The sequence below is a fragment of the Microchirus variegatus genome (genome assembly GCF_963457635.1).
Source record: "Microchirus variegatus genome assembly, chromosome: 9".
Lineage (NCBI taxonomy): Eukaryota > Metazoa > Chordata > Actinopteri > Pleuronectiformes > Soleidae > Microchirus > Microchirus variegatus.
In genome coordinates, this window is record NC_139810.1 from 25,672,823 (window position 1) to 25,694,370 (window position 21,548).

Consider the following 21,548-nt stretch of genomic DNA (forward strand, 5'->3'; position numbering starts at 1 on the left):
GGCGCTCTCTTTGGCACGCAAAACTTTATTGAACCTCCAAATGATTTTATGACAAAATCCCTTGCTCACATTAAATGCAAGATTGGCAACATAAAGAAAGCACAGATGGTGGGATTTTAGTAACAAAAAGCAAACATGAATTAGTGCATAATGAAAGTCTCGGGTAATGTACAGGCAGATCTTAAGAACAGTGCAGCTTAATGAGCAGACAGGGGAGAGAGAACAGCCAGCAGTTTTCTGCAGCTCGTAGATCAAACGGAGATATTTGTCGATAACATTGACCTCAGGTAATGATTCTGTAGGAGAGCGGCTGGTTCTCACGAGTGTGTTCAAGCTCAGCAAAACTATTTTGTCTTCTCGACTGCGATATAGTGAAAGTGATCACTAAATAAGAGGAAATTATCTTAGGAATATAAGAGAGTGGAATTTTGAAGTGGACTGTTCTTGTATATAATTATAATGGAAAGTAGTTTTACCCTTAGAACACAGAGAGGCTGTAAGGATGTGCAATATAAGGCGTCTTATAGCCTTTTCTTTTTTAGCACAACCGAGGCAATCTGATGAAATGTCTTTCTATATAAACACACCTGAGCAAAACTACTCAAAATTTGTAAAACATAACTTTGCCTCAACAACACAAAAAAATGCATTTTGTAAAGCCTTAGGAAGTGACCTATAAACACACACAGCCCCAGGACGTCCATACAAGGAGTAGTGATTTATTCCCATGGCAATTTAAATCCAATCTATCCATCTTTTACCACTTTATCCTCCACATGAGGGTCACGCTGGTGCCAATCCCAGCTGACATTGGGCAATAGGCGTGGTCACACCCCGGACAGGTTGCCAGTCCATCACAGGGACACACGATGATAAACAACCATCCACTCTCACATGCACACCTACGATCAATTTACAGTGTCTACTTTACCAAATCCCAAAATCAAAAAATGTTTTTGGACTGTGGGAGAAAACCGGAGACCTAGGGAAAACCCACACACACACACGAGGAGAACATGCTAACTCCATGCAGAAAGACCCTTGTTTCGACCGGGTCGCAAACCCCGGGTCTTCTTGCCAACCACTACAATCCAATCCAACTTTATTTATAAAGCGCTTTAAAAACAGTGCTGTACATCAGAGATAAATAAAAAACAAATTAAATATAGAAACATGAGACCCAATAGACCTATAAACAAACATACAATAAATTACTGTAGGAAGTATAAAAACAACACAAATAAACACGTCATACCACAAAAACAATAAAAAAAAAAGAAAACAAATGTCTCAAATCCAATGATTAAGAATGGGTTTTAAGGGGTAGTTATAGAATTGTGAAAATGTGGCCTAAACATTGTCACATTAACGTTGGTTCCAAATGTCATCAAAGGTCTGTTAGCAGATACAGTTAGAAACTTTTGACCTGGTGATGACGACATATGATGAAATATCCTCCTGATCTCCTGAATATATGAGCCTAATTTAACGCCACCCAATTTAATATTTCAGTGGAAGACAAAAATGTTTATGTAATGGGTGTGCTATAAGTCAGAGGCCCCATCGAGTCAGGAAAGATCCATACTGTGGGACAATGAATGTCTTCTAAATTTCCTGCTGATTAATTGTCATACCATATATTCTGGTCAACTTCCTCCCAAAAAAAAAACCCACTGTTCCAGCTGCAGCGGCGGTGACGGCGACGAGCCAACTCGTGTTTCCACGAGGTTAATTAAAGTGTCACTTCGTGCTCTAACAACGGCGGGTGCATTTTCTGCTGCGCTCTCACATTACGCCTGTGCCTCCACACACTTCAAGTGAAATCCCTGCCTTCCACAGAAAAGAGAGACAAATCGCAGCGTTAACATACGAGGAGACGTCGAGACCGCTGCGCTCGCACACAGTTGTTGGGATTTGTGGATCAGCAAAGCTCCCTCACCAAACTCATTCAGAGTGATTAGAGGTCGGCGCAACCTTAATACTGTTTTTTAGGGACGGGTCTAAGAACTCACATGGGACCGATAAGAGAACACGGGAGAGTACTATCTCAGAGGAGACTCCTACACCACTGTTCCTATAGGGCCTATGTTCTCTTCTTTAAAGTCATTTAGAATAATATATAGTCTACACAAGGGATGGTAATAATGTAAACATCCACACGAAACAAATAACAAACAAGTGGTTTACACTGAGCTTTGATCTGTTCTTTTAAGCGGAAGAAAAAAAACCATTATGATGATGTAATGAAAACTGCATTGAGAACAAGGACGTTTGGTGAATACAGACAGAAGACTAGCCTTGACTTTAGAATAAACCCAATTCCTGCAGTAAAATACTGATGTCTGGATAACATGAAGAGTTTTTTCTCTCACTTGAGAGGTTCTAATCTCTACTAGAGATTTTTTTTTGCTGGGAGCAGCTGGGAAACAGCCAGTTTAATATATTCACATAAGAAACCTCTAACATACGGTGCTTAACAGATTTTTTATTTGACCGTCCACCACCCAAAGCCACAGCTGCCTTAAATTAACAGCATTGGTAATTATCTAAAATCATTTTTTTATGTTTCTCTAATGGTTAATACTGCAGTATTATAGAATGTAGATTTGCAAGATGTACTGTTCAACTTTTACATCTGTGTTAAAGAGACAACAGACACATTTAGTTTCCCTCGTGTGCTCCTGTGTGGTCACTGTTTGTAAAGACACAGCAGTAGCATGGACACGAGTGCTTTTCCTGGGAGCCAGTGTTTTATCGTGTAATAATAGAAGTATATTTAGCAAAAAAATGGTTAAAGTAATGTCCAGACCAGTATCAATACAGATAGTATTGTTTTTCCATCACCATTGTACATTCTGTGGCTTCTTATTGGCTCATTAATGCATGTTTAATGCACGAATAAGCTCCAATCAACTAGTGTGCTAGTCTCAATAGTAATTGTTTTGACTGTTATACGTACAAAAGTGTGGGGTCACCTATACAATGTGTTTGTGTTTTCAATTCAAAGTCACTCTTTTATTCATCAAAAGAGTTGCAAAATGAATTGAAAATATAGTCAAGACATTGAAAAGATTAGAAATAATGTTTTTTATTCAAAATAATGAGTTTGCCCTTTTGTCAAAGAACCAGTAAAACTGTTTTCAGCTGTGCTAACATCATTGCACAAGGGTTTTCAACATCCAATAGCCTTCTAACGCGATTAGCAAACACAATGTACCATTAGAACACTGGAGAGATGGTTGCTGGAAATGGGCCTCTATACACCTATGTACATATTCCATTAAAAACCAGACGTTTGCAGCTAGAATAGTCGTTTACCACATTAACAATGTATAGAGTGTATTTCTGATTCATTTACTGTTATATTCATTGAAAAAAAAGTGTCTTTCCTTCAAAAAAAAGAACATTTCTAAGTGACCCCAAACTTTTGAACGGTAGTGTATATCATTCAAATCACACATCAATAATCCAGTCTCTCGCTCAGCTTAATTCCATCCCTCTCATTCAGCTGCACAACCGGTACCAAAACTCTGCAGCATGCATCCGTAAATGACATAACACCCTGTTCTCCAGCAACTCCCCTGGCTCCCTGTTAAACATCGCATCACATACAAGACTCTGCTCCTCACCTTCCAAGACCACCAACAACCTCGCTGACCTCGTCCACATTAACTCACCGACACTTCCAATGCCACCCGCCCGTTTCACCACCATGGGGTCGAGAGCCTTGAGCCAACAAATGACCACATGACATCAGAAACTCTGATTCTCTCTCCATCTTCAACTCTTCCTCCTCGACAGACACTTTCATAATATACTTTACTTTACATTCTCATCTTGAACATTTTGGTGTGCTTTTATTGTCGTATTCTTGTATTTGTACGGTGACCTTGTGTCCTGTACGGCGCCTATAAAAATAACGTGAAAGTGGAAGACACTTCAATAGTCCATTCAGAGACGAGACAATACAAGATTATCTCCCAGAAAGACCTTGAGCAAGACACTTATTGCACAACTTGTGCTGAATATCAACATGAAACTAAAACATAATTTCTCTGTGTGTGTGTGTGTACATATATATTCCTACAGGAAAGCGTTGACCTTGGAGAGATCATGTTTTCACTTTGCTACCTGCCAACTGCAGGTAGACTCACTCTTACTGTCATCAAGTGCAGGAACCTCAAAGCCATGGACATCACTGGATACTCAGGTAAAAATGTGTGTAGCTGTGTGTGTGTGTGTGTGTGTGTGTGTGTGTGTGTGTGTGTGTGTGTGTGTGTGTGTGTGTGTGTGTGTGTGTGTGTGTGTGTGTGTGTGTGTGTGTGTGTGTGTGTGTGTGTGTGTGTTCTTGTACTTGCGCCATACTGAGGACCAGTGAGGGTTTTTAACCAACAAACTGAGGACATTTTTACGGAGTGAGGACATTTTGGTCGGTCCTCACTTTGTTTTCATTGAAATCACTTCCTTAGGTTGCTATAACATGCTATACTCAATTTGTCAAAAAAAAATTTTGGACGACATAGTATATAGTATGACTTTTTTTTGTCAAATTTTGGACCAAACATTTTGCGGCAATTTTTTTTTCAAATTTTGGACCAAAACATTTTCGTCCAATTTTTTCTAATTTTTGACCAAACATTTTGGGTCAAATTTTTTGGTCAAATTTTGGACCAAACATTTTGCGTCAATTTTTTTTTCAAATTTTGGACCAAAACATTTTCGTCCAATTTTTTTTCAAATTTTGGGTCCAATTTTTTTTTTAAATTTTTGACCAAAAATTTTGCATCAACTTTTTTTTTCAAATTTTGGACCAAACATTTTGGGTCCACTTTTTTTCTTCAAATTTCAGACCAAAAATTTTCCGTCCAATATTTTTTAAAATTTTTAACCCCACATTTTGGGTCCAATTTTTTTTTTCAAATTTCAAAAATTTTGCATAAATTTTTTTTTCAAATTTTGGACCAAACATTTTGGGTCAAATTTTAGTAGATGTCATTCATGAAGTAGATATTTGTAATTGTGTTGATTTATAAAGTGGAAATGCTGGTCCTCACTTTGTCAGCAACCCAGTCCTCAGTATGCAGCAAGTACAAGAATGTGTGTGTGTGTGTGTGTGTGTGATTCACTTTAATAATTGCAGATGAGTCAAAAGAGATGACGCACAGCCTCTGCCCGTGACGGTCCAATTGTAAACTGTGACAGATAAAATGAACAAGTTCTCCCAAGTCTTGTTTATTCCAGCAGTTATTAATATTCAGCACTTGCAATATTACGAGACTGTAGCAAATAGTTGCCGGCGGTTTTGTTTAATTTTATACGCTGCTGTTCCACTCCTTAATACTCTATTATATCACTTGTAAAATGTGACATTTATTGTTTCTGAAATGCCAGGGTTCAGATGTGAACATGATGGTTTTCCTTCCCGGTTTAATGACATTTTATAATTTTTTTTATATATATATATATTTATTTATTTTAAAGTGAGTCACAATTTTAATCCGCAGAGTTCTTAGGGATTTTCGCTGTATGCAATCATAAAAATTGTACAGCTACCAGAATTGTGCCTTCAAGCATACTGGGTTGTAAAAGCGCCTCGCTCTCGTTTGCTGTTCTGGATTCAGGGCAGCTTACATCTGACTGAAACGCGGCATAATGGATCACACCAAGCGATTTGTCACTGGCTGATGAAGATTGAAATCGGCATTCATCAGGAAGCTTTCACAGTCGTGCTATTTATGCCATCGAAGGCCTTGTTTCTTTTGTTTTTCCCCCTCGTACTTGGCGTCGTCGACTCATCCACATTTATTGCACATTACAGACACCAGGCTTCCTCTCATGCTTAAGTAAAAACAAAACACTTAGACTAACACATCTAGCCGCTCCCTCTTGACAAACATCTTTGAACCCTGTTGTTCATACATTTTCGTTTATTACACCAGAGGCCTTATCGTTGTGCTAATTATCGCCCAGGCAGACGTCTAAGCCGCTGAACGTAAACAATCTTTTTCTTTGCCGTTTTGAAAAAAGGTTCCCCCCCCCCGTAAAGACGACAACGTTTCAAGAAATAATCTCCGTTCGCGCGGCTCAAAAACGCTGCAGTACATACGCCAGGACTGTAAGTTGCGCTGTAACGTTACAACAAAAACGTTCGTTTGTTTACTAGCGACATATCTACCGACTTTGTCATAAATACTTTTACGAGAAGGAAAACACAATTCTGCCACACGGGTGAAATCCACCTAACTGCATTTACCACACACACACAGATTCACAGACGAGAGCGAGCTGTAGATCTGTGTGTGGAACAGTCGCTGATCCGCTTTGTTTATTCAAGTAAAAATAGGTTTTGTCGTCCTCTCTTCTGTCATCTCTAAAGACAGGACGTGTTCTTGTGATATCTAGTGTCTTTTCAGACTGACGTTAGTTAGTTTTCGTTGACAGTAGTTGGTAAAACTGTCAACAATCTCCAAACACGAGACAATGAATGACAAGAGATGCGCAAGAGAGAGCTGAGAATATGAAGTCATCGTTTTTTCCTAAAGTAGCGTATTTGCCGTCTACACGGAAAAACGCAAGACCGCCGTTTTGAGATTGTCCCACTTCCAAGTCCCCTAAAACGCCGTGAAAAAGAACCTGGTGAATGTCCAAACGTGACAAGAGAGTGACCTTTTCTTCCTCCGTTCATCAGATCCTTACGTCAAAGTGTCACTCATATGTGACGGGAGACGTTTGAAAAAGAAGAAGACGAGTATAAAGAAGAACACGCTCAATCCAACCTACAATGAGGCCATCATCTTTGACATCCCACCGGACAGTATGGATCACGTCAGCCTGCACATCTCGGTCATGGACTACGATCTGTACGTACAAACTACAAATGAAACCATTTGTCTTAGAAAGTGGCAGCTGTGAGTGATGGGCTTTCAGTTTGACAGGCAGTGTTTTCATGGTTTAACAATCAATAGATTACATGGTTAAGTACGGAGGAGCATTAGGGCCTTATGCTACATTTAATCTGCTAATACTTTTTGTGCTCAACTACAGAAGGGTATTAAGGCCATGTAAAAAAATTTTTTTAAATAAAGTATTAAAAAAAAAAGTAAAACAGCATGAATTATCAGATGAGGGGGGAGAGAAGTGTGGGATTAAAGTCAGAATTCTTAGAAAAAGTTGGAATTCTGAGGAAAAAAGAGAATTTTGAGTTTAAATTCTAGAAAGTCAGAATTCTGAGAGAAAACGTGTAATTCTGAGATAAAAATTTGAATTCTGCAAAAAAGTCAGAATTCTGAGGAAAAAGTCAGAATTCTGCGAATAAGTCAGAATTCATAGTGTGATTTTTTTCACAGAGAAAAGACAGAATTTAATTCTGACTTTCTCAGAATTCATGCAGTTTTATTTATTTTTCGTCTTTTAAAAAAAACAAACAATACTCTTCCGTAGTTACGCACACAAAGTATTAGCAGATAAAATGTAGAATAAGCGCTACATTTTTTTAGTTGCAGCCCAACTTTAAGTGTAGTCGTTGAAATCTAATGAAGCCTAGAGTTCACAATACATAAAATATAAAAGCTTCTCCCTCCTTTATCCGAAAATACGTTAAACTTCATAAGACTTGGATGTTAAAGCTTTTCTGCAGAATGAGTATCAGTGTAATACATGATTTTTATACATTGGAACCAATTTAGTGGCCAGTCACAGATGGGTTATCAGATCAATGAAAGAATCAGTAACAGCTAAAGGTGAATAGAAACATATTTGTTCCATTTTCACATTCTTTAACAAGGTGTTTTAAGCAGCATTTAGAAGCACAAAGTCTTGAGGATCATGTAAAAGTTGCGGGAAATTAATCTCAAATTTTACAGGATTGAAATTACTCCTGGTGCTCAAATTAGAGCGACTTTAATTTTCTACCTTTTTATTACGAGACATAAAGCAGTAACAGGAGAGGGAAAAAAAAGTGGCTGCAGTGTAGAGAGCAAACAGAAAGTGAACACGCATGTTAAAGGTCAGACTTGAAAGGTCAGACTAAACTGTGTTCTGTTAAAAAAAAAAAAAAAAGGTGGCCCCTCCCTAGACTAGAAACCTAGTTTCTCTTCTCTTATGGTGAAGATTAAATCAGTTTAAACAAATAATATTGGGATTTTCTACGTAGTCTACTTCAGACATTGTTAATAGGACACAGATCTGCTTTGTTGTCCAGAGATGAGTCAATTCGAGTGTCACAGGGAAAAAGTCAGCAGTAGATTCACCACATCAATCAAGAGGACATCCAGACTCGGATCTGTGTCTCCTCCCCGTTACAGAATGTTCTTCATGCCACTACACAACAACAACGTGATGTATGGGATGTCACGTCAGGTTAAATCTGATGTATTTATATACGTATTGTCTTTGGTGCATTTGTCCCCACAGGGTAGGTCATAATGAGATCATTGGCGTGATGAGGGTTGGATGCCATGCTGACGGACTTGGCAGGGATCACTGGAACGAGATGCTGGCGTATCCACGTAAGCCCATTGCACACTGGCACCCCCTGCTGGAGTCTAAGAAATCTGAGAAGGAGGTGGGTTTGAGACCTTGAGTCATCACAAGGGATTTTTTATACCTATTTGCATGATTTTGTGACAAGGAAGTGATGGTTTTTACATGTTACATGAGTCAGGATGTAGGGCTTAACGATAATGGCGGAAAACATGAGTACAACAATGTGTCGTCAAAGCAGACGAATTCGACAATAATCATGATACATGTCAGAAAATCAAAAATCTGACAAAGACAAAACTGTGATTTAAAAAAAAACAAAAAAAAAAACATCTGGTGACACTTTAGATTAGGGAACGCATATTCACCATTAACTCGGTGCTTACTAACGTGCATATAAGTCGCATACTAGCCCTTTATGAGTAAATATTAAGCACTTAACACCTTATGTAGAAAAAATCTTAATTCATTTTGTAATACAGGTGGAATAAGGTTATGTAGAATAATATGTGCTTAATGATTATAAAGGGCTAGTATGCTACTTATACATGTTAGTAAGCACCTAGTTAACGGTGAATATGTGTTCACTAATCTAAAGTGTTACCAAACGTCTTAATGGAAAGAAAACAAACACTTGTTAAAAAAAACAAGAAACATTTTACACATCTGAGGCATAACATTCATAGGAATAATAAAAATTATTGCCCAGCCTCACTCTGGGCCAGGTATTTTTTTTTGAATGAATGGATTTTTTATTTTGGTTTATCTATCTCTTAAAATCAGTGAGTGAAAAAAAAAAAGCAATCGGCTGAAGCTCAAGGCTTATTTTGGCCTAGTGGGGCTTTACTGAACTGATGCAACAATCTGGTTTTCTGTTTACAATCTCCAAAGCATGTTGAAATTGTGGTTTTAAAGCTTAGAGGTGAAAGGAAGGAAGGATAATGATCCAATAAACACGCTTTAAAGTATTAGTGTAATGATACAAAACACAACTGTTGAGAATGTGTGATATCAATTATTTTGTGTTTTTATAGGTCGACACCACCCGCATGTTTTTCTCATTAAAGATCTATTTTTGTCATGACATGTTTTGTTTTTTTGGAATAAGCATCCGTTTTCTCTATTCCTCGAGAGCGGTTAAATAAATTGGTCACCGCTAAAACCATCAATATTGCTCTCGTAACGACGGAACACCAACGCTCTACCTCTGTTCAGCTATGTTGTGACCCAACGGTGACAGCGCTGTAAAAATAAACAGCGTGTGCCCTATGAATCATTGCCGTGTGCCTCTGTGTCCTGCAGTGGAAGGCGAGGACGGCCAGCTTTGACAGCCAAGGCTCCTGCCCCTCACCGCGGCCCCCTGCCAGTCCCTGAGCAGAGCCACCTGCGACCCAGAAGCCCAGAAGGGGGTTTTCCTCCCTCCTGCTGATCCACTTCCTGTCTGTCTGATTGAGGAGAAACACAACCCCACTGTCTCTCTCTATCTTTCTATTTCCTCCCCGTCCTCAAGTCTAGCCCTGAGAGAACCAATCTAAGGACCACTACCAGTCCCGCTAGTTGTGTGAAGCGCATCGTCTTTTCAGGTTAACAGTTTTAGGCTCTCTGATTTGAAATGTGGGCAGTGTGATGATGATGATCCAGAGCCGCCCCTTGTTGTCCTCAGAGGAGACCGGCTGGACAAATATTTAATGTTGGGTTGTCCAGGCCGAGGCAAACAGATCTCTTTTCCCTGACAGGAGACTGCAGCTGTGTGCTACAGAGACTCTTTGATGTGGTGGGGGGAAAAAATAACTGAAAGCTGCAGAAGTTTCACGTGGGGAAGTGGAGGACGTGTTTGAAGAAGAGAATCTGAAGAAATCTGCAGCTCTCATTGAATTTTACAGCGGTGTGTTCATATAAAACAACACTGAACAATACTGTGGCATTTTGGAACTATTAGATGTTAAAAAAAACGCTCCATCAGTCATTGTTTGAGAATAACAAAGCTGAAATGAATTTTAAGGCTCCAGCTGAGCTCGATATACTTCCAGGTTTTTCAATGACTGGAGGAAACTAACCGAGTTTCTGTGTTATTGAGGATCAGGCTGGAAATAAAAAATTGTCATCTTGACAATTTTGAAGCTTAAAGAGGTTTCACGAGCACCTGTGGCAAAGAGTTTAACGTAACGATGAAGCGGGAGGGAACAGCAGGATCACTGCGTCTGCGGCGTCATTAGCGGTTTCAATCTCAATTCTCAGCACAACGAATAGATGGATAAACTGCCCCGTTAAAGGCACAAATGCGTGATAGTAAACGACGCCAAAAAAAAGGTAAGATGCATTTGTAAACGATAAAAAAAAAAAGTTTATTCGATAGAGGTTAGAGGGAAATTGTGAGCACACTTTACGCACATTTACCTTACTTTCAAAATGCAAAGTCATAAACACTCATGTTTTCCTTCAGAAGAACACACTTTGAAGACTCCAGGTTTTTGGTGGCTGTGTGTAGGTTCATGTAGTCGTCTGCCTTTTACTGTATGTGAATTTAATTTTGTCCAAACAGAAAAGATATGATGATGGGTATAGATTAAAAAAAAATAAGAAAAGAAAATAATATCTAGCCTTGTTGGGGGTAATGACTGAGAAAATCATCGACTTAGACACATGCAACTTTCTTGATATGTATCCTGCCATTAATCATACCGTTATACAGGGATCATGTGTACGTAAATATGCCATTCATACTTGTTATGGTGAGAAAAAGCCTGCAGCACTGCTGTTACATGACTTTTCTTGGCATTAGCGGAATTACTATATGGCTCCTGTATTATGATACATTGGAATAAGACCTGGATTACTGTTGTATAACTGATTCAGGGGGTACAAGTTAATTAAGTTATGTTTGCATACAATATAGATATCTATACATCTATAGATATTTGAAATATTAAATATCCCACAGATGAAAAATGTCAGATCATAAGAAAACATCTTTACGGTTTTATGAATTCTGTAGTTATTTGTCAGGCAACATGATCAACGCTGTAGCTGATGACTGTAAAGTGCATTAAGAGTTACTTTGTGGGACTTGGTGAGGGCTAATGCAGGAGAAACAATAGACTAATGTCTTTTGAGATGGAAAAACGCATCATTATGTCAAACTTATTTGATGATGATTTTACCACAGAAAAGAAGAAGAAAAAAACAATCACACGGCTGGGATGTGGCTGATGAATCTTGGTATGTTTTTCATTCATTTATGTATTTATTTATTAATTAATTAATTATAACGAATGAAGCTTTGCCTGTACACCGCAGCTCATACGCAGACTTGCGCTCGTGTAACACATCTGGCACACGCTATATCTACGTCTAGTAAATTTTATTGTTAAAAGGACAAGATTTCAAACTCAGTCGTTATTTTGTAATCGTTTTGTTGTCGTTTTGTTACTCGTGATATCTCCAAATACCATCCATCGTACGTTTATTTACCACCTCTGTTGTATGAAGTCTGAGTGATAAAAGACCACAGGTGAATGTGTCAATTTATGTTACGATGTTGTCGCCCTGCATTTGTGATCTCCATGTTGATTTCGAAGTATATTCCAAAAATAAAAAAAATGGTACAATGTGAGCCAATAAATAGTAGTAGAAAAATGTGAGTACTTTGTCCCAACTGCCAAATTTGGATGCGATACCATTCACATTTTTTGGAATATACAGTATTTGCAGATTATTTTTGGTTTGGCACTCCACTGAGAAGCCCACTGTGCAGCCTTGCATGTTTACTGTAAGTCATGTTCATTATGTCAGGTTCCACATGTCATGTTTCGATTTGTCAATACAACAACCTCCTCACTGAAAAATGAAATTGTTCCACAATGTTCTGATTTTTACAGCATTTCCACTTTGTTTCTTATTGCAAATTGAAATCCAACACGGTTGGAATCTCCCTAATTTACAGTGGCCCTTAACGCTTAATGCAGTGCAAGCAAGTAGAAAACAAGTAGGAAATAAATAAGTCCCAATGAGTGGCTTCAACCAAATGGATAAATGCACCAGAAATACAAATAGCATAAGACAAATTTCCCTCAGGACGATAAAAACAAAATACAGAAACATAAAGCACAGCACACAAGTGGCACAGATGGGGGAAGAGAAAAAAAAGCAAGCTGGGAATGAAATGAGAGTAATTTCTGGAATAGAATTTGGTTTAGTTTTATTTCAGCAGCTGCCGATAAGCTGCTGATAATTTAAATCAGATATGTAGCAGCGTTCGTTACTGCTGGCATTGACTTGTTCAGATTGCCGGTGCCTAATTCAGAAACCGAGGACGAGCATTGCTACAATCCTACAAAGTGTCTGCAGCCGGAGAACAGTGCAGTACAGTGAACGCACTATATCATCATTGGCCAGACACCAAGACGAGAGCAGATGCATACAGCAGACCTAGCAGGGTCTGTTTTAGTCATTTCCTCCATAAGTTCACCCAGAGCGAGCTGTTTATTGCCGCCGTGTGGGTGCAAAGCTGAGACGACAAGGCGGGGGCAGCGGATGGGTGGACAGGTCAGCATCTACAGAGCAGTGGCATTTCTCTAATTGGCGCTTGTTATAGCGAGAATGAGTCAGTTCATTATTGTTTGTGCTCGGCGTAATCCATCACGACATCAACACCTCCCCCCCCCCCCCCCCCCCCCCCCCCCCCCCACAGATGTGACACTTTGAAACTTGCTCTCATTCACGCCGTCATTGTCACGGTATATTTCCTCTCTAGACTAGTGGCATTATCCATAGATTCATAATACCTTATTTGAGTGTGAAATTTGAAACGTGGTTGAATACTTAAGTACTTTCTGTTCCTTTTTGTTGGAAAACATGTGCTTTATGATGGTCATATATTTCTCTGATAATGTGGTGTGTTTCCATAGTAGATGAAACCTGTTAAATCAATTGCCTCAGTTTATGGACCGTCTCAATTCCTCTAGCTTTGCCTACTATTGTACCGTTTCTTGTTATGATCTTGTATCCCTTCTAACTGTTATGATAGCACTGAATTTCCAATTTTTTTAAAATCGAGCATTTTGTATTTGTAAGTACAGAAATGTTTGAGAAAATGTGCTGGTGACTGACGCCTACAGTTGGTAGCGCAGACGAAAGTCTATCATGAATTCATCCATTCATTCATTTTCAGGACTCGCGACGAGTGACCCAGTGTGTAATAAAGTAAACCCTAAATTTCACACAGCCACAAATTGTCCTCCTTCTGTTCCAACAAGTCTGATAATCAACATCAGAAAATAGCTTGTTCTATTTTCTCCCATGGGGTGTGATGTGTTACCAGTTCTCTTTCCTTTGATTAAAAGACTTATGCAAAATGGCTTCAGCGTTGTTACTTTTGCAATAAACACACCACATAATAATAACAACACACAGCCAGTGGCTTAACAAGCAGGGAGAGGTGGCAGACGAGTGCAACAAGATTACTATTGAGTCAATACATGGATTAAATGAGGAGAGTACACATAACACTCTAATATACTGAATGGAATTTTCATGGCATTTATATTGGTTTGTCTGGTATTTTACACAATCAAAATATGTAAAATGCATCAATAATTATCTCAAAAAGGTACATTTATACATACAGTTGTTTTTGTTTTTTAAATGTGTACGTTATCTGTGATCCATATAAAACATACTAGGTAAATACAGTCTAAAAGTGGTGACAAAGATCTTTGTATTCACCCAATTACTGCAGCCTGACTATAGTAGCTTGCATCAATAATTAGTGGGACTTACTTTCACTGAGCCAGTGTCTACATGAGTTCTGTCGAGTTGCACTGGGCGTAACAAAAGAGAGGCATTACAGCTGATTACATTCATCCACAGCATTGACAAGTCTGTTGGAATCATTTTGAAAGACCTTACGATCTGACACCATGGTTGGACACCACTTCAGTGGTTCAATGTAGGCATCCCAAAGGTACCTAAAGTCTCTTAAAATGCACAAGGCAAGGTTCCACACTGCCAGCAGGTGGCACTTTACTCTTGACTCAGTTTTGATGTGCTGATGTTCCAAGCAGATACAGCAAAGTTAAAGGTACAGGTGGCCAACATCCTGTTGCAAGGTCATAGCTTGCACATATTGTACCTGTCAGGTCAAGGTCAATTTTGTAGACGTGTTCAGGGTCGGTCTCTGGTCCCACGTATGAAGTTTCGAGCGGATCAGTCAATGTATGGCAAAGTTGCAGGTCACTTCTTGTTCTGTTGCCAAACAGCGGCTAAATTCAAAATGCCTGACTTCCTGTTGGGTCAAGTTCATGTTCGTGAACATGTTCAGCATCCGTCTCCTGTGTCAAATATGAAGTTCCGAGTCAATGTGTTAATGTACGGAGAAGTTACAAGTCTCTTCCTGTTTTGAGACTAATGGTTGAAATTGACCAAAAATTCCAATGGTTACCGTGGCCACGCCCTTTAGAATCTGCAAGATCATTTGAGAGCTTTTCAACATTGATGCGTCTATTACAGATTGACACAGTTTTTATGTTCGGTATGATTAACATTCTCAAAAGACTTTGTTCATTGACGAAACATGCCAAATTCAAAATGGCCGACTTTCTGTTTAATCGAGGTCATTGCAATTGCAACCCAATAGACTGTTTTGTTTGCCTTGGGCTGTGACATGTTCCCAACAAGTTTCGTGAAATTTGGTGCAACTCAGTTTTGGCTTTGTACCGAGCCATTTTGCATCACTTATAAATATTTTATAAAATGTTGCGTGACAATTAGAGTTTGTTTTCACAAACATTAATAGCCTCAAAAATTTGATCCTTTGGGGAATTGTTCCTCGCATCACAGAGTGAGTGCTCGGGCCCTGCATACAAAAGTTCAGAACATGTAAGTAATTAAACAATAGCATTTTAGTTACTTTACTGACACTTCCTCATCCCTGATGATCACTTGCATTGGAAGAAATTCAAGCCCACTTTAAATAAGGTAGAGCAGAACTTTGTTTATCTGAAAAGTATAAATAGATACAAAATACCATTGACTGGCACATTAATGTAAAGGTAACATGGTTTGAAAACCTCTGATCCAACAGTAAAAAGGAGATATGATCACATCATGCTGTTTTAAGTAAAAGTTTGACTTATTTATGCCCAGTGTTTGATTGACAACAATATCCTGTTCACGATCTGCAGCCAGCTAAGTTAGACATGCTTTATATTCACTTCTGCAGATGCTTCTTCAGTGAAAGTGGAAGTCCCATAATTCAATGCAAGGGACTAAATCATGGGAGGGCGGATCACATGTACAAGTTTACCTTTGATTTGAAAACACGACACCACTTCCCTGCTGTCAAACCAGGAGTTTCCTCTTCGTGGTCAGTCTGTAAATGATTTGGTAGCCATCGTCCCAGCCGTAGAGCTGTTTTTCCTCGGGATTGTATTTCAGACTGGCATGGGCTCCGTACCTTCTAGGGAAGTAGAGAAGCGGAGCCTCCTCGCTGATCACCATGTCGTTGACATCAAACACACACTGAACCCGTGACCGGCTGGCCAGGCGCGTGTTGTAAACAACATAGACAGTGCCGCAGACCACAAAAGCCGCCTCTGCATGTTCCCTTGGGCACCTGGTGTCCCATATTTCCTCTATATCAAGTGTGGCAGGGTCCATTTTTGCAAGGTTGATGTTAGGCTCACTGTCACTATTGGCATACAGCAGCCAGAGGCCCTCATCGTCTACCGCCAGGTCTGCAACAATCTCAGGGTTGAGGTTGTAAACGGTAGCATGGCTGTCCACAGGGAACATGGCAGTATCCGTCACTGAGCCACTAAGCAGGTCGTATTTGACCACCTGCATGTCTGCACCAGCCTCCTGTTTTAAAAAGTACAAACAGCCGTTATAAACAGCACTGCCAGGACCACTCCACGAATAGGGCAGCTGGATCTGTTTGCTGCTCCCAACTCCCGAAGAGCGTGAAAAGTCCTGCACAGAGTCAAATTGATAGAAAACATCTCCTGATGTCCCGTTAAAGACATATACTCTGGACGACCTGGGGTCTCTGGTCCACATCCCCTTGGGACTGCCAAGTCTTTTTAGGATCTTCACTGATCTGATGCCAGAGATTATTTCAACACAGTCTGCAGAAAAAACAGGGGACACACACACACTTTAAGCAGCAAACTTTAAGCAGCCTGCAGCAGTCAATATATGGCTTTTCAAATTAAAGCAAATTCAAGCCCTTGGGGGAGAAGTTGGACACACAACTCATAAATAGAGGAAACAGGAGTGCAGCACACGGACAGAATAAAGATGCTCTCTGTAAGAGAGGTAAGACTAATAACGCGCTGTCACTAAAATACACAAACAAAGGCTCACGTCCCTGATGTGTCCCAGGGCAAAATTATTGTGATGCTCAAACATCTGAAGATGTGTCTGTGCAACGCAGTGCAGTACAGAGTATTTTGGGTCACAAATTAGGCTTTCACAATGATTCACTGTGTTCAAATCTCACTCGTGCGAACATGAGCTTGGGAGTACAACGCAGACGACCTCAGGGCAGTTTCCTTTCCTCTGCAGAGTCAGAGCTCCAGATTTCACAGGAGGTCTGACCCAGAAAAAAGTAAATGAAACTTTTTTTTTTCCTGGATCATCATTATCTACTATCATCCAAATCTGAATGACAGAAATGCACCTTAATTATTATAATTCTGAACAAAGGTTTGGCTTTTACTGCATTATTGAATGTATGGTACCTGAGGAATTTGGTAAAACATGGAATCAAAATTCACAACATTTCACATCATGCTGAAACCGTTTTTTTTTTTTGTATTTCCTGAGTAATTGTGGCTCATTGTGCTTGTTTTACACCAGTGTTGTCTGTAGCACCATGCATTTGGATGTGAGCTCATGAAGACGAAATGCTCAAACATCAAAACCTGTGGCGTAGCTCTGTCTCCTGGAAAACATGACCGACTTCATGAGATGACTTGTAACAACTCTGTGATTGTTTCATATTTTCCAGTGGCATGGCCTTTCCAAGACAGCGACTCGGGGAAAGCGTTGGTGCAGATGTGTTATGATAAATGTAACTCCACTCCTGTGTCATCACGATTGAAAACAAGAAAAAAAGATCGAAAGCAGCTACTCTGCAGGGGGGAAATTTGGCTAAAGTGTGTTTTTATTTCGCTACAACTCACCAGACACTTTGGACGGCAGCTCCTCCCAGTCTTCCTCCCCTTCTTCCTCCTCCAGCCCCCAGACTCCCTGCTCCACCACCTTGTCTGCCCTATTCACACAGGCCCGAGGTGAAGTCTGGGTCTCCACGTTGTCCATCTCTCGCTCCACCCGGTCCATCTGAAGTGCAGCTCCTTCCAGATCCTTGAACAGCACGCTGTGCTCGGTCCTCAGCCCATCCATGGTCTCAGTGGTTAACTTTTTGAAATCTTTGAGCTCTGTGTGGTAGCGACGAGATTCTTCATGCCAAAACTGCATGCGGTCCTACAAGACAGAAGGGGAACAAATCAAGTCCCATCACCAGGAAGATGTCATTTCCCTAATGAGCAGCAGAGATACGGTTGCAGATCCTGGAAAAACTGTTTGAGCAGGCTATATTTTTGCCAAGCCTCTTTCTTCAGACTTACCTCCGAAGCTGCACCTCCAGAGAAACTGGAACTCGCAACAAACACAGATTCACAAGAACTGCGCAGCATCGGTAACTTTCGATACTTTTCAGTGATGCAATTTTTTTTTGGGGGATACTCTGGTCAAAAAACAACAAATACTCTCAAAAGACCACAAAGTTAATCTACCTTTCCCCCAAAACGTCTTTCTTTTGCGAACAACACCTGTTGTTGTTGTTGTGGCACCTTTTCTGCCATAACTTTGCTGCACCTCATTAGATTTAGCAAGCTAGCATTAGCTCTGCCATTGTCCTCTCAGCAGATGGCAGTTTGATTGATGCATCACGATCCAATTAATTTCTTGAGGGCAATTCATTATGATTGGTCGGTGTTTTTACAGGCCCGTTGTTCCACTGGTGACCGACATTTTTCATTTTTGTGCATTAATTCATTGGTTACAATCAGGATGTGAAGAGGATTTTAAGTAATACAATAAAAAAAAATGCTCCAGAAAATGATCTCTTTTAACAAGCAACTTCGACGTGTAAACATTGAATTTGGGGAAATGATCCAACCAACAAAAGAATGACTGCACTATTAAACTATAGTGTGACATATGTGACAACGTTCATAGCGGGAAATGCATGTTGACACACTTTCAATATGTGATCAACCACAGTGAGCAAATAAGGATTATGTCAAGAAACTGATTTCAGGAGCTTTACATGGAGGGCTTATATTGACAAAACATACCTTACACATGTTCTACAATTTGCTGTTGTACTGCATTATATTGTATACAACATAATGATGAACAATGAAGTAGAAACATGAAATGTATCCTCCAACTAGAATTCAAGAAATAACAACACTGCTTCCATTACTGTGAGGTGGAAGATGGGACATTGAAAGTTTTTTTTTTCCCCTGGTGTTCTATACTCCATTTACAGCATATTATGTCATTCATTTATCATTGCAACCACATATACAGCAATGCAGGACTCCTTGCATTATTGTGCACTGTGCCTTAAAAGGGTTATCCAAAGTATTTTGTTGTACTTCGTAAATAAATGCTATATATGTCACTATCAAAACAAGGTAATCTAGCCTGTTTATCTGATGTAACCACTGTGGGATAACTTTCCAAACTTGGAGTAAATGAGTATCTTTTTTTTCCTTCCCATTATGCCAAAGTTGGCATCACTGCATCATTACGTGCACTAAATATCAACCTGCTAGCACTGTCATTAAGAGGATGTCAGTATGCAAACGTTTGCATTTTTACCTGAAAGCACCTTTGTGCCTTGGCTCAGCCTCAGATGTAAAAAGCTGCTGTTTTTTTTGTTGCCGACCACAATTTTTCACATGAAAATAAATATGCCTGTTTCAATCAAAGCATCTTCACCAAACGGCAAACAGTGCTGCGTTTCCCAGTGCTACGACCGACACAGTCGGAGTGAAGGGTGAATCATTCAGCGGCAGATGTAATAACTGACGGCTGCTTCACCGTCTCATCTGCCTCCATTTCATTTTCTCCCCTTTGCTTGGTTTAGGCCTCTGGTCAAATGGAAATAAGAGTTCAATAAGAACTCGCTGATGAATTGCTGTGTTCATATCAGAGCTGAAGTTGAGCCAGCATATTGAAATACAAACTGGAGGGGAGCCACAGGGGGGCAAAGTGAGCAAAGCTTAGCTGTAAATAGATACTTAATTTCATGCAAATTACAGTTTTATGATTGTCATTTTTGCATCAGAGCCACACACTGTTGATGGAAAAGAAAATTAAGACTGAAGCTGTCGTGTACTTAAATTCGAGTTCACTTAAATTACTCCCCGAGGCATCCAAACATGTAATCTCCTTGCTTTTCCTAACGCATTCACCTTAAGCCAACATTAAAAAATGAGCGTGCTGTCTTGTCGTGAAACACACACTGCTTTGTACTGCTTTGCTTCTTTTTTTCCCAACACACAATACTGAACACTTTCCCTAAGGCATTTAGCAGTGATACAGATTTGTTCTACCTTTGCAAAAAAAAAAGCACCTTCCTATTAGTCTTTCAGGATGTTTGATGCCAAGGCAGCAAAGGTTAAGCTTGTACTCATTACTAGTGTGCCACTGTCTTACATGCTGAAGAAATTACAATGTTGTTGAACAGAAGTTGCATGTTGCATGAGGAGGAGAGCTCTGCATGCACCAGCTGGTATTCTGCCACAGGCCTCTGTGGAGTTGATGAGCTGAACACATATTGCATTAATTTGACTGGATTAGTTAAGAAATTAAATTCAAATCAAAGGAGGAGGCGGCAGCAACCACAAACTCAAAAGCATCAACTTGCATTTCTAATTAGCTAGATCAGAGAGATGTGTGATGCATGGGAAAGGCAGTATACTGATCAGATAGTCATTTAAAGGAAGGTTTCTTCTTACCTCAATAGCTAATAACCTGTTCTCCAGATAATCCATCAGGCCCTGGTAATAATACTGGGCTTCCGTGCAGGTCACGGCTGTGGAAACAAGGAGGACTAACACCAGCTTCATTGTGAGCTGATTAATGCAACAGCAGAGTTTCTTTGTCTATCCAGAATTTAGAGAACTCTCCAGAGGACCCTCCAGCCGTATTGTACCCAACACTTTACACAACCTACAAACACTGGTATACAGTGCAACTAGGTGCAAAGAGGTGAGGGGGATCGAGGAGTAAGCGGCCGCCCAGAGTTTCCAATTCTTTGACTGCTCTCAGTTTGCTGGAATGTTTTCACAAACTCTCAGGGAGGAGCCTCAAACCTCTTGCCACTTGCTTTCTAGAAAAAAATGAATGAATGCACTCCCCAAAGTCTCCGTGTAGGTTTGGTGAACGTTTTGGTACACACTGCTTCAGTCGTGTTAGCAGACATTATGGCATAAATCAAATATTAAAGACTTTTATGAGAGGACACATTTGCTCAGCATTTCTGTCTCCAACATTCAAAAATTACAAATTCAATAATTATTCAAACACGCTCTACCCTTGTTTGTGTGTACACTGATATAGAATGAGCAGCAGTAATTGCATACAGTAGTACGTCTTACAAATGATATGTTTCATTACCCATGCTACTGAACTGGGGCAGTGGCACATTGACAACGATTGCCGCTGATGCACAACAAAAAAGGCATCCCAAAAAGTTTTTCTACAATTACAACGTCCTATTCAAAGTAGAATATAAGACAGATATAGAGAGTGGGTCTGGACCCAAAAACCTCAGGTTTTACTCAAGATTCACATGAATATGTTTCAAATAACATTAAACTTAAAACAAAGTTGTGATACATTTATTATGCGTTTCTTTAAAATCTCTGAATTACCCATTCAAAATAATATTAGGTGCTGCCATAACGGCAGTAAAATACATGTATTACTAAAACATTTGCTCCGTAACATTGCGAGAGTAAAGCAAGACGGGTGCAAACAGGTTGTAGTTT

The 21,548-nt window shown here is 39.8% G+C and overlaps 2 protein-coding genes across 2 annotated transcripts in view; one reads left to right on the forward strand and one right to left on the reverse strand.

The window, feature by feature from the left end:
• The window catches only part of syt6a (synaptotagmin VIa), a gene marked incomplete at its 3' end in the record, with an annotated part of 73,853 nt that extends 63,998 nt beyond the window's left edge, over window positions 1-9,855 (forward strand). The window contains exons 4-7 of the mRNA XM_083895376.1: window positions 4,090-4,210; window positions 6,689-6,860; window positions 8,413-8,563; window positions 9,784-9,855. Coding sequence (XP_083751502.1) covers window positions 4,090-4,210; window positions 6,689-6,860; window positions 8,413-8,563; window positions 9,784-9,855 — 516 coding nt within the window. The remainder of the gene's footprint in view (window positions 1-4,089; window positions 4,211-6,688; window positions 6,861-8,412; window positions 8,564-9,783) is intronic.
• A 5,964-nt stretch (window positions 9,856-15,819) lies between these two features.
• olfml3a (olfactomedin-like 3a) lies at window positions 15,820-20,624 on the reverse strand (the record flags this gene model as incomplete). The annotated part of the gene is made up of 3 exons (XM_083895297.1): window positions 15,820-16,604; window positions 17,664-17,964; window positions 20,514-20,624. 3 exons carry the CDS (start codon window positions 20,622-20,624, stop codon window positions 15,820-15,822), a joined length of 1,197 nt encoding a protein of 398 aa, XP_083751423.1.
• Between the last annotated feature and the right edge of the window lie 924 nt (window positions 20,625-21,548).